The sequence below is a fragment of the Aethina tumida genome, chromosome 4, assembly GCF_024364675.1.
Source record: "Aethina tumida isolate Nest 87 chromosome 4, icAetTumi1.1, whole genome shotgun sequence".
Classification (NCBI taxonomy): domain Eukaryota; kingdom Metazoa; phylum Arthropoda; class Insecta; order Coleoptera; family Nitidulidae; genus Aethina; species Aethina tumida.
In genome coordinates this window covers 542,401-556,274 of record NC_065438.1, presented here as the reverse complement: position 1 = coordinate 556,274, position 13,874 = coordinate 542,401, and the positions used below count along the sequence as shown (strand labels likewise).

The following is a 13,874-nucleotide window of genomic DNA, read 5'->3' as shown; positions in this document are numbered from 1 at the left end:
CTTTATGCAAATAAACTTTGGCATCCACCAAGATATATTCATTCAGGTTTCTATAACTTAGTTTTTGAGGCATTATTTCCCAATTTGGGTCACCACAAGGTGTTCCGGAAGTTGTCGGTACATACAATGCAACGAATCGAAGTTTTAATTGTAGGCTAGAAGGGCACGCCATTTGAAAACGTCTTTATTGCTTGTCCCACAAGCTCCAGCCTTAGAATTGGAAACAATTCCCGTCAGTCAAGCCATACGAGAGACGTAAACCGCATTCCGTCGCGTCCGCCCCGTCGAATTTATCCGTCGTACGTAAATAAAATAAATAAATGAATGTGGCGCACTCGCTCAACTGTCTGGGAGTGTTATAATGGGGCTTTGACCAGGCGCAAAAACTACAGCTACGGAGAATATCTGCGTGATGGATGTTGGGCCATCGCGACTGAACAATGATGGATGTCGATTGCTAACTACCGCACTGACGGACAATTTTTATGTTGGAGGGCGAAAATCTCCTGAAGTGGAGGACAATAATGTTCGATAACGTTAATAAGGTGAAAAACGTGTCTGTGGCTTTGAATCCAGTTAAAAGTTTTGATGGACCTAACTTAGACAATGTAAAAACGTCATAGTCACTTTAATGCTGCCATTAATTATAATTTTTAAAGAAATTCTTGACAATTATGAACATTCTGTCTAGTCCTGAGGCGTCCAGAGGATAAAACCAAAACAACTCTTTGGCAGACTTCAGTATATCAGAAACTTTCTGTTAGTTGGATGGCTTAATTTGATTTTATTGACATATCCTTTTATTGTACATATTGGATTAGTTGCGCATTCGCCATTTTTAACAACCGTTGCAAAAATGGTGAATGCGCAACAAAAAACTTAATTAAAATATTCAAATGAATTAGATTAAGGTATTTAAAAACATAAAATTAATTGCCTTTTGGATGTAGTTGTAATTATAAAGTTTGTTTGTGCATTCACGATGTTTAAACATTTATTAACCATCAAAAACACGTTTTTTATAGTATTTTATAGGTTACTTTACTGATTAATTAAAAAAATTTAAATAGTACCTGTTAAAAATGGATCTAACAGTGGATAATATAAATTACTTTTAATATAATCAACTTATTCTTAGAATTTATTTAATAGTAATTAATTATTGGATTGGTGGCGCATTCGCCATTTTTAACAACAGTTGTAAAAATGGTGGATGCGCATCAAAAAACTAAAACTAAAATATTCAAATGAATTAGAATAAGATATTTGAAAACATAAAATTAATTGTCTTTTGGATGTAGTTGTAATTATATAAATTGTTTGCGCATTCACGATGTTTAAACATTTATTAAACATCAAAAACATGTTTTTTATAGTATTTTGATGGTTACTTTACTGATTAATTGAGAAAATTTAAATAATACCTGTTAAAAATGGATTTAACAGTGGATAAAATAAATTACATATATAGTTTTAGAATTTTTTAAATTATTGTACGTAGAAAGCTTTTTCTGTTTGTCTAGTCGTTGTAGACACTCTTATTAAAGATCCCACACAAACTCAACATGCTAGGTTCTATGTAGAACAAACCTGAACTTGTTTTGTATTCATGAGAGACATTTTAAACGATGCAATAAAATGTAACATTATGCTGAAAACTAGATATAACTGTCATCCATAGACACTGCAATTTCTACTCTCATTTGCAGCGGAAGTTAAAATTTGGACAAAGCATCGACATTTCTGTTCGCCCTAACCTGCACGCCGAGCGAACGATTCAGTTTAAAATGCATTCAAATTGCGAGGCGTCTTTGTTGGAAAAACGTTTGCATTTATGGCGAAAGCGCTTTCGGCTCGATTATGAATATGTGTGACTCTTTAAACAGCAATCATAATTCTAATAAGCCTCGGCGGGACGTTGTTTTATTTCCTTTAACGTACATAACCTGGTTGAATGTAGATAAAACGGAAGCCGTATTAAAATTCTTTTAACACGTATTCACTTTTACAATTATGACGGAAATGTTTGCTTTGTTAAGTTTACTTTTGCCTAAAGTGGTATTTAAGTTTCCCTGTTTGGAATTTTTTAAATTTAATTATTAATTGTTAAAACTTTCTTGGCTGATATTGATTTAACGAGCTTCTATAGTTTAAACTTCGTATTTTTAGAATGAATACATAAAGGGGAAGAGGAAAAATAGATGTCGATAACCTTGTTTCATAAATATTTTAAAAGCTCATCAAAATAAAGCATAAAAAAGTACATGACCTGATATCCCACCTTGATATCTTCTTTATTATCAGAGGTATAAACAAAACTATAAAAAATAAATACGTTCTAAGCATTCCTCCATAGATGTTGACGATATGAGGTGAAATACAGACTGTAAAATTGTGTTGATGGGTCATATTGGCCAAGGATTGAATCTAACACATTTTTCACTTACAACTGGATAAATTTTGAACGTACTTGTCAACTCTATCCATGAATGTGACTACTTATTCGGAAATGTTCCATTAGACTTTCAATTTCCGGAGAGGCATAAAGAAACGTAGACGTGACGTGCAGCATCAATTCCATTAAAGACACCATCAAAATATCCCCATTGGTATTTTCGAATCGGATCTAAATTTCATTGTCGGAACATTCGGGAATGCGCATCAGAAATTATTTTCATTAGTGCGGCGATTTACATATAAATTTGAGGACCGGAACCGGTCCACATTCATCATGCAGACAAGCAAACACCGACAAATTTGCATCATTTCGTTCGGGCCGCTCGTCCTTTCTACATGACGTACTTTCCACACTCGAATTCACGCAGCATTATTCTCTGTACACTCGTTATCCTTAAATTTGCTGTGTGCACTTCTACGAATTTAAATTCAGTCATTACAAAGCATTTTACGTTGGAACGATTGACTGTTATCTTTATTATTATTTTTATGTTTTATATAACATGGAATTAACTGGAGATTTACACTTCTTACGGTTTTTTTCTTTATCTGGACGTTGCTTTCTAAACTGGTGCAAAGATTAAGCGGTTGGTACAATCAGCGTGGACATTGAATAAGTGGAGGATTTCACTGAGATTATTAAATAAAGAAGATAAAGTCTCGCATCGCATCTAAGCTCCATTATCTATATTTATTGTGTGCCACATTTTTACCTTTTTTATAGGGCGACCTACGTTTTCATGACAAAATGAATTAAGGGCATAAAACTTGTGTTTTATTAAATTGGAATCAACATTAGTTAGCTCTTCCTGGCATTCTTTTCTTTAGTACAAATGTTCAGTGACTAGGGTGGTGTATAAACTGATAGGGTGGAGTTGAAGTAAGTTGTCTTGAAGAAGAAACAATTTGTTCTTCGTCAAATGAAACTGTTCCTTTAGGATTTCATCACTCAAATATGTTGTCCATTTCAGAGATAGTCAATGACAATTTAAAAAAATCTCTTTAAAGCTGATGTTTCTCCTCCACCTCCGATAAAATAGGTGTTCTCAGAGTATAATGTAGGTCATATATTTGATATTAGTTGAACTGAAAACTTTCAAATGAAAGTACTCTCAAAATGATAATTTTATCCACGTTTACAACCACAGAAAGCATCTATTGTTAGCAAAGTAGCCTCTTTAAACTTTAAAATTAAGCTGTTAATATTTATAAACTCCGAAGCCTAACTAAAGACGCTTTATATTTACGTTGATAATGAATTCTAAGACTATTATTTTGCTTAAACCATTGAAGCTTTCAAAATTTCAATATTTTAAGATTATTATAAAACTTAGACTAACTATGTAATGTTCAACCCACACCCAAGATTTATTATTAATCATATTCAGTTAGTTATCATGAAGTTAAATTAGAGATTCTTTGTTTAATACACGCAAGTATTTAAAAGGAATTACTTGTGTTTCTGTTCTAACCCAGCAAGAGGAAGTTATTTTTAGTTTTATTTTATTAAAACGTTCCACTTAACTCCCCAGCTTCCTTTACACAGGCCGACACTAATGAAACGTCTACATTGCCGTATAAAATAAAATGCCAAATGAGACCCGTTACTTTAACAGCCGGTAATAATTTCTTGCGGCGGCAAAGAACAAAACGTAATCCATTATCCGACGCTCGCAACGGATATGATACGCAATTCACTTTTTACACATCCACCCTTCTTCCGTCCCACTTTTCGCATTCCAGTTACTTTCCCCCCCAGCTAAACATTTCGGCCACTTGACCGCAACAATGTAATCGGCTACCAATTAACAACGGCCGGAATCCCGACGGTTATTAACTTGGATTAACACTTTTGCACACTTGAATTTTTATGACGGATTTTCCCTATTATCACACTACAAAAGCCCACTAATATCAACTAATTTTATAATTTAATTCAATTTTTAGTTCGTTAAACTTGGAGAGGTCTAAAAGTCAGTTTTTAATTAAATTCGTTTATATTAATAATCCTAAAATCTGAATTCCTTTATTTTTATCCAGATGTATATAAAAAAATTCCTCAAAAGTTTCAAGTCGTCCTGGCAAGCCCCTCAAAACTTTTATAACTGGAAACCATCCCCACATAAATCAGAGAATTTATACAGGTTTCTGATTTAAGAGAAATGTTTCATTTAAAAGAGTAGGAAGGATGTAGATTAAATTGCTTTTTTACTTGAATTGTCTAAATTTTTGTTTGGTGTAGTTATTTCAATGTTATTTATTTTCAGACTGACTACAGTAGGCATTTGGATGAAATAACTAGAGCCACCGAAAGATTAGTGATGGAGACGATGCAAGAACTTTTGATTGCCGGAAAAACCAAGAATATTTTAGGACTGTTTAATGTGTGGGAGTCCTTTAAGGAAGTGGATGGTAAGTAAGGCAATATTTTATTCATGACTCGTGTTTCTCATGAAATACGAGTATTTCATTTAGATAATTTATATTAAGATATTAAATTACCCTAAAAGCTGTGTCACTCCAACATGTCAGTTCTTTTAAAGCCTTTCCCTCCAGTTATATAAAATGGAAGCGTTTATTCATAATAGGATTTTAAAACAGACACCGGAATAATACTTTGTGAGTTTATATTCCGGGTAAGATTTACAAATTTATTATGAATTAGAAATTATAATTGAGTTGACGCCTAATTACATAGAAATAATTTTTTTAACGTGAAATATAACGAGAACAAAGAAAGACAGATTTTAGGGGTTTGTCCTGCCTGACATTATTTTTCTATTAAAGCCGGATCTCATGCAAATGTCGGTCGTTAAGCGGAGCCCGTCGAAAGAACAAAAATGACTGGCAATTCGGTTGAATCAAAGTAAACAGTTTTGACTGAAATATAAATAAACATGAGGAAATTAATGAGGAAAGTCCGGAAACCGGTGAGGATTTTGCATTCCACGTAGTTTCCGCAGTTGATTTATGGAAAGGACTACTTGCCGAGAGGAATTTCAAACCGTACGACTTCCTGAACTGTTTCGTATTGATTGTCGATCAGCATTTATTAAATACACATTTTCCTATCAAAATTCTGAAGAGATTTTGGTTCTAGAAAATGTCCAATAACTTAAATAAATCGCAGGAATATGAATGAATATTAAGGGACTTGGAAATTTAGGTTTTACCTTCATTGATTTGGCCTCTGGGTGAATCAATCAAGATGTATAATTCCACTTCCAATCCTCCAGATAGTCAACAATATCATTAGTACCATAAGTTTAAAATAGGTTTGTAAACTCTTAGTGTGAGTCTGATGTTTTTATATTTTTCTGTGGAGCCCTTAATAACAATAGGATAAAGTCAATTTTAATACAGAAGATTTACAAAGATTCTTAAGACATAAATTGTTTAACCCTGGAGGGAATACATCTAATTGAAAATTGCCTTCTTAAAATTCAACCGGGAATCGTGTAATTAATGAGAAAATGCGCCAGCATGAAAACCCCACTTTTAAATCTTTGCACAAACAACTTAAGGGCAGCTTATTAATTACGGAGCCGGTAACGTTTTAATATTTTAATAACAGTGTATGCTATAACCATGTACGGGGTAATTTTCTATATATATACACTTTAGGTAAATGTTTTTGTTGTAATTTGCTTTTCTGTGGGCCGAATTAAATAAATATGAAGGCGTAAATCATTGTTGCGAACATTTCGAACTAAAATTTGCAGGTATAACAGAGATAACGGCCCTCCTAGTGCCGTATGTAAAATTACTGAGCCATTATTTCACGGTTATCCGATGTGCATGTCAAACCATAGGCCGCATTAATTGCTAGATAGCTTTTTGCGAACACGTGTGCGGTTTCAAGTGCTCTGTTCTGCGAGCACTTTAATTAAAAACGCGAATCGATTAAATCATTTTCGAAACCGCATATATTCCGGAATGAAGTGAATCAATTAGAGATATCGCCGGATTAAAAGTGTGTGCCCAACTAAAAATGCCGCACCCGTGCAAACGGCCAGATTTATGGGGAGATAATGTCGCCAAAGCTAAATTGAAATTTTAAACAAATGAATTTAATTCAATCGAAATTGTATTTATTTAATAAACCACCGAAAAGTGTTTTATCGATTGGCAATTTTGTAAAATGATTCTCGTAGAAACAACCAACACCACCATGGAAGAAGAGGCCAAACTCTTTGTGAGAAAAGTATCAAAACTCGAAAGTGTCTGGGATAAACTGGACGAAATAACTTACAAAGGGAAATCGACCACCATCAAACATTTGAGGCAAAAAGGAGCTACGATAAGCACCTGTGTGAAGAAAGAAGGCTCATTGAACGCCGGTGGAAAATTCGAATGGGTTGACTCAATGCTCACAAAGGTAAATATATTGTTCACAATGTTCTTATATTAATTACATTGTTTTCAGTGCCTACAAGATGGAAGCTGGCTGCTCATAGACAATGTAAATCTGTGTAGTGCTGCCGTTTTGGACAGACTGAACGCCCTCCTTGAACCTAACGGAGTGTTGACTATAGCGGAAAGAGGTGTGGATAGTGAGGGCCGAATGGTTCAAATTAAACCTCATAAGGACTTCAGACTTTTCCTCACAATGGATCCTAAGAATGGTGAAATATCCAGGCAAATACTCAATTTTATTACAAGCAATGAAATAATTAGTTAACTTAATAATTTTGTAGAGCTATGAGGAACAGAGGCATAGAAATATACATGTTAAACGATGACAAGCCAATAACGGAAGATCTATTGGATCTAAAAAGTTTAATAAGTCTTAAAGGTCTAAAAGTGCCACAATTACTAGAATTTCTCATAAAGGTGCACCAAGCAGTTAGTAATTTAATACTAGGTGAAAAACCTACTATCAACGAAATTCTGCAATCCTCCTTCCTCATTTCCCAACAACTCAATTATGGAGTTGTTGATTATGTGGATGTAATCCTTGAGGTTTATTACAAAAGCAGGTCGTCTGTGGAATTCGACTCCAGTGATCCAGTTGCAGAAATTACTAGCCTAGTAAAATCTACCTTAAAAGACGTGAACAGTATCCATTCTGAGGGTGAACTAAATAGTATTTTCAATGACAATATCACCTTGAGAACTGAAGAGTTGCAAATTATTTCAGACATAGCTAAAGTAAAACAACAATCAGCGGTACTTCAAAGCCTTATTCCATTCAGAAGCACTGACCGCATTGAAAACATATTCCGTTGTGCCCTTGCTAATGCCTACGGTATTGCAAGCACTGAAGATCTGGAAATTCGTCATTTATATTTGAAAAACCTTTTAAGTAGAAAGGATGATCAAACTTTGATAAGTAACTTCAAATTGCTTCTAGCAAACGCTTTTGGATACACTAAGTTACCCTTAGATCCCCGATGGGTACCAGATATTTCGTTCAAAGAAAAGATAATTGAGAAAGGAAACAACCTTAATTTGAGTTTACAAACAGCAATACAATATCATGCAGAAAAACTACGTCAAAGCGAGTACAAAGCGGAGATGAAAAAGAGTAAGAAACTCAGCCTCTACGACTACATGATTGAACGACAAAAAGGACATGTGCAAGATAAATTCGAAAATGTAGTTGTGAACGAATTTATAGAATTATTAAAGGAATTTGATGACCACTTGGGTAACTTATTCTTAAGGGCAACTTTAACTGACGAAAACGTTATTGAAATTATGTACTTGCTTACCTGGAGATTCTTGTTCTTTGATTGCAGTTTGAAGAACATTAAAAACGTCTCAGCCACGGATACGTATAATATACTTACCAACTTAACGGTTCATTATACGTGGTTCTTCAAACACTCCTTACAGAAAATTAGCACAATTACAAATGTTAATCTAACCGATAACTTAGATGGGATTGTCCAAAAAATCAACAGAAAATTATCCAAACACTTCACTGTTCTTAATAAAATATCAAAAAGCTTCCGCAAACACAATAGCAGACCTCCTCCACTAATTAACGAACATCAAGTGGAAGTTATTCCAGATTACAACAACATCGTCGATAAGTATAATATTTGTGACAGAAGAAACGACGCAATCAAAATACTATCGATACTTGACAAAGATTCAGAATTTAAGAAAGCTCTAATAGACTTAAAAGAGAAATTAAACTTTGACTTTACCGATTTATCAAAGGATATAACTTTGGTAAAATCCCTCCATGAAAAATATGAGGAATTCAGCCCCGAAGAACTATCTAAATTTGCACTAGAGATACTGCCCCTAAAGGACTATTTTTATCAACTAGAAATGAAAAATTCTTTGTGTAATATTCAAGAAAACAGCATTACTAATCAACCGATAAATTTGACAGTATTATCTGTAGAAATTAAAGGATTGTTAAATCGGTTTGTACTATCCAAAGATCAACGTTTAATACCTGAAATTAAACGTCTTTGCCAAATGTATTTAATGAGTTCAGCCTTTATTAAACCGGTTAAATATTTGCGAACGGAACAGGATGAAATGAAGGAAGTAAATTTAGCTAATTTTACGCCGTTGTTGACTTTTTATATGAACTATTTGTTGGTAAATGCTTCAAGAAATACCATTTCAAACTTAGGCAACTTCCGAGAATTATTAAAGCAGCATAATCTTCTGAAACGTTTGCTGTGGAACAACGTGTCACAACTTTCCTCAAATAGTTACAACTATATGTAAGTGAAACTGGTGTAATGTAATAATTCATGAGAATGTTTTTTTAATAATTTGTGTTAATTTCAGTGAACTGGAGTCCCGTTACGTTCAAATCAGATTCAAAGCATTTATTAGGGAATTCAACGAATCCTTAAACGGTAAAAACTGTGACAATTTCTCACAAAATATTGAAGATGTTCAAGCAGCACTCACCAAAATACAGACCGAAGTAGGAAGTCGTAAAAGTGTCCAATATATTATTAATAAAATCGATTACTGCAATGAAAGATTGGTGGCATTTAATAATGAAACAAACCTGAACAACAAATTGTTACTTCTTTCTGATTTATTTATGAATCTAAACTATATTGAGGCTATATTCAATTCGAATTTGTCTCTAATCGATCCTTTGGCCAAGAAGGCATTAAAAAAGAAGTACTGTTTGCAGTCTATTAGGCAGTTTGAAGATATGAAAACGGCCTTTGAGTTACAAAGCCAAGCATTTATAGAAGGTTCTGAACTGCATAGTTACATCAAACCAGTGAATGCTTTACTAAAAAGATTGAAAAACAAAAATGAAGAGCTTGGAAAATACGTCGCAGTAAGATCAAAGACTGTATTGTATGAAACAATGCTAAAAGTAGGTAGATTATATTTTATAAGCAAGTGATATATATAATAGTTTTATTTGTTTTAGCTTGTAAACCATTCATTTTCTACAATTATGTCTTTGGACTACGTGGAAACCGTAATGAAGGATCTAAATGGCAGCATTCAGTCACTAATCCGTAGTCATGAAACCGTCGATTTAAAACAGTGTTCCAAGATATTATCCCAGTATGAGTCGTCTATAATAAGCTATGAAAATCTGTTTTATGAGTGGGCAAACTTCAGAAGCACATACCCGGATATAATGGAGCCGTTACTCAGTAATTTAGTTGAGTTTTTATATGGTCTAAAACTTAAGGTAGCTCTCTTGAGAAGGACCTTAATGGAGTACGAGAACTCGACGAGGAATGTAAATGTCCAACAAACTTTACAGAATCTTGTGATAATGCCGCACTTGAATGAAAATCAGCGAAGCTACGAGGAGCATATAGAAAACTATAACACCACCATATTTAAAAATTTCGTGCATCTTAAATTTCAGGACGATAAACACGTTGTCGAAGAAGAGAAGTTTAGAATTTTAAAATGTGGTATTCATGATACTTTCAATAACTGCATAATTGATGTAAAGACATTAAATATTTTAACCAAAGAATCGTTCTTACGTTTCCACGAAATGATTAACTTGTTTGTTATATCATGTAATAAAGAACAAGAAGAGAAAGAACAGATGCAAAAAGAAGCCGAAAGCTTGTATAAAATTAAAACGAAATGTGACGATAAGACTGAAGAGGAGCAAATTGAAGATGAACTGAGGGAATTATTCCCCAATCATCATGATTCCGATTTCCTGGACTTCCAAAAGAAAGACTTGGGCGATGATCCTATAGTGAAGACTGAAGAATCAAACTTTGGAAATATAATGACAGACGAAAACTTAAAATATGCTATGAATTTGCATAAAGCTCTTGTATTAAATTTCACAAAGTCGGAGTGGTTGAATCCAAAACCAGATAAATATATTAATTTTGATTTCGTTCATCCTTTGATAGAAAAATTCAAGTTATTCAAAAAGTTATTGGATAAATCTATTGCATGTTTAGACTTCAACCTTGACAACAAATTAATTGGAAGTCTGAGTATTTTGTTAGATGTTGTCCAAAAATATGGAGTTACAGCCCATTTGTGTAAGTTTCAGTTCATTTTTGTATTAATTTATACATTCTTTCACTTGTAGGTGAACAAAAAACTCCCACAAAACTTTTACACAAGTCTTCCAATGATTTTTATAAAGATCCAAACGTGGAGGAAGTTAAATCTTGTTACCATATTTTAGAAGAACTCAAAATTCGAGTTAATCAACTTTTGGATGAATGGCCTGAACAACCTACATTGAAATCTGTAATAATACTAATGCTAGTATTTTATGTGTTTACTTATTATTATTTTCTAATTTTAGATTATTACTGTAATTGAAAGAATTTATAGTTTTGATATAACAAGCCCCATATCAAGGTTTTTAACAGGTTTTGAAATACTCTTGAATAAATGTAATGAATGGGAAGAAGTGGCCCATTCAGGAGTGACATTGAGTCAATATTCCCAAGCTATTACCCAACAAGTAATCACTTGGAGAAAACTTGAGCTTAGTATGTGGAAAGATTTATTAAACAAAACCTATGAGAAGTAATTTGTGAGTTAAAGACATATTCTGTTAATTAACATTTTTATTGTAGAATGACTGATCCTATTGCCAAATGGTGGCTGTACATGTACAACATAATGGAGCAATTTATAATGGATAAGAAAATCACGACAGTAGAATTGATTGGAACTTTACAATCATTCATGACAAAGTCCAGTTTGGCAGAATTCCACTCTAGGCTTGAACTACTATATATTTTCCAATGCCATGCAGTATATTTGGAAAATACAAAACACACTGAAAAGTTTATTAGTATTCTGTGGAATTTACATTGTTATTATAAACAATTCAGTACTGTTGTCACACATAAGATAAAAGATCTTAGGGCTCCAATTGAGAAAAAATTGAAGGATTATGTAAAGATTGTGAGATGGAAAGATATAAACTATTGGGCTATCAAAGAAACTATAGAAAAGTCTCACAGGACTTTACATAAATTTATAAGGGAATACAAAGTAAATATAAAAAAATTATAATTATATAAAGTTATCTTAATTAAATTAATATTTTAGGAAGTTCTTTCACAACCAGTGTGTACCTATCTAGTAAACACTACTACTGGAAATACATTTGAGTTTGTTGGAATATGGGACAGACCACAGAGGCAAAATCCTTCAAAATATCATTATACTTTGGATGTTGATTCGTACATTGCGAAGCATTCACTTACTAAGGTACACTGCATTTAAATTATACATAAATGTTTATAAAGCTTTACTTATTTTTTAGAAAATTTCTGAGACATCTGTTACAACAGAAGAAGGAATTCTGAGTAAAATTGACTCATATTTCCTTAAATCTAGAAAGCTCTGTAAAGAAACAATCGTGGCTACAAAGTACCCTGTTCTGATCCAAAATTTGAACAGTTTCGTAACCGATGTAATAGACCGAAGTACGCATTTGCAAAATTTGGAAGTTGACACAACATTACCAAAGGGCAAACAAAAATCACAAGCCAAAAACATACTCCAACAAAAGCATAGAGCTTTGGCAGATTTGTTCAAAACATTGAGTAAAATTGGACTTAACTTCAAGACTGGCATTGTTGAGGCTAAACTTGAAGGACTCAGTGATAAGTTTACCATTAAACCCATAGATCTTTGTGCTAATTTTGGTCACATACACGTGGGGTAAGTTAAAATACAGTCTTGTAATTTATTATCTAATATACCTTTTGTAATCTAGAGCCATGGAAGAAAAAGCGTTAACAATTTGGGATTGTTGTGAATTATACTATGTAAAATGTTTGATGAGAACTGACGTCTTGAATAATGCACTAAAAAGTCCAGCCAAGGATCTTGGTGTTCCTAATATGGAACGTTGTAAAGGTTTTACCGCACATTTATCGGTAATTTTTTGTTTCTTTTAATGTAATACCATACCACAATTATTTTTAATTTCAGGCTCTAATACAAAGACAAAAGTCAGATATAGTAAACACTACCCGTGTATACTACTATTTAAAATATTATATTAAACAAATTACTAATTATTGTGAGGCAAAAGACTTTATTCATATTTACAAAATTGAGGCTGTGCAATGTTTTTTGAAGAATATTATCATCGTTGCTAATCAATACAAAATAATTCTTAATACGAGCCTTGACGTCAATATTGGCGATGAAACTGCGGAATATCCCGTACTGCAGGAAAATACAAAATTATTAAATCTCCAAAAAGGTGACGAAATGTGGTCAGAGGCTATGAGACTTTTAAACGACATGTTAAATACAGCAACAAAATTAATAAGCGTCTTGCAAAAGCTGGTCAATATTGTCCCTAGTGCCGAATATTCTTTAGTTCATTCCAAATTTATTCCCATAAGTGAAACTGTTAATATAAAGTATGAATTGTCCCAAATATCATCATTATTAGAAAAATTAATGGGTATATTTAATGGCATCACCTTAGGAAACAGTTTATCGTGGTTGAAGGGAGAGTTAAAACTGTTAGAAAACCGTCTGGACGAATCAGAAGCAGCAATTGAGGAAGAAGTACATATTAACACGGAAGATATAGAAAAATATACTCAAAAAATTTTAATTGTTATTCAAAATATATTTAAAAAGTACTCAGAAACTAAAACTGAAACTGATCCATCATCTGAGACACAAGAAGAAGACGAGCAACTAATGCAAAACCATCTCAAATCTTTGTTAGTTGAACAGTTGTCTGAAGATTTTGCAATACTAGAGATGAAGAAAATCATGAAAGCAACGCATAAAATTGCCAGTGCTGTATTCGCAGCTTCACCTGATCAAACGAAGAAACTGAGAGGCTTTTTACGACAGAGTGTTTTACTCCTAGAACAAACGCTTCTTCTTTATCAGTACTTTATCACACAACAAATTTCTGCTTATAGAATTTCTTGCAAATTAAATTCCATATTATTGAATATTTTCATTGATCTAGCTGCTAAAGTAAGTAAAAACAA

General features: G+C 33.1%; 1 protein-coding gene across 1 annotated transcript in view; it reads left to right on the top strand.

The window, feature by feature from the left end:
- LOC109594296 (midasin) overlaps nucleotides 1-13,874 on the top strand; it is an 81,672-nt gene that overhangs the window by 64,693 nt on the left and 3,105 nt on the right. Inside the window, exons 13-25 of the mRNA XM_020009505.2 lie at nucleotides 4,725-4,869; nucleotides 6,612-6,835; nucleotides 6,884-7,095; nucleotides 7,155-9,146; nucleotides 9,214-9,766; nucleotides 9,824-10,922; nucleotides 10,973-11,136; nucleotides 11,195-11,421; nucleotides 11,472-11,895; nucleotides 11,953-12,114; nucleotides 12,170-12,570; nucleotides 12,626-12,788; nucleotides 12,844-13,860. Of these exons, the coding sequence (XP_019865064.2) occupies nucleotides 4,725-4,869; nucleotides 6,612-6,835; nucleotides 6,884-7,095; nucleotides 7,155-9,146; nucleotides 9,214-9,766; nucleotides 9,824-10,922; nucleotides 10,973-11,136; nucleotides 11,195-11,421; nucleotides 11,472-11,895; nucleotides 11,953-12,114; nucleotides 12,170-12,570; nucleotides 12,626-12,788; nucleotides 12,844-13,860 (6,783 nt within the window). The remainder of the gene's footprint in view (nucleotides 1-4,724; nucleotides 4,870-6,611; nucleotides 6,836-6,883; nucleotides 7,096-7,154; nucleotides 9,147-9,213; nucleotides 9,767-9,823; nucleotides 10,923-10,972; nucleotides 11,137-11,194; nucleotides 11,422-11,471; nucleotides 11,896-11,952; nucleotides 12,115-12,169; nucleotides 12,571-12,625; nucleotides 12,789-12,843; nucleotides 13,861-13,874) is intronic.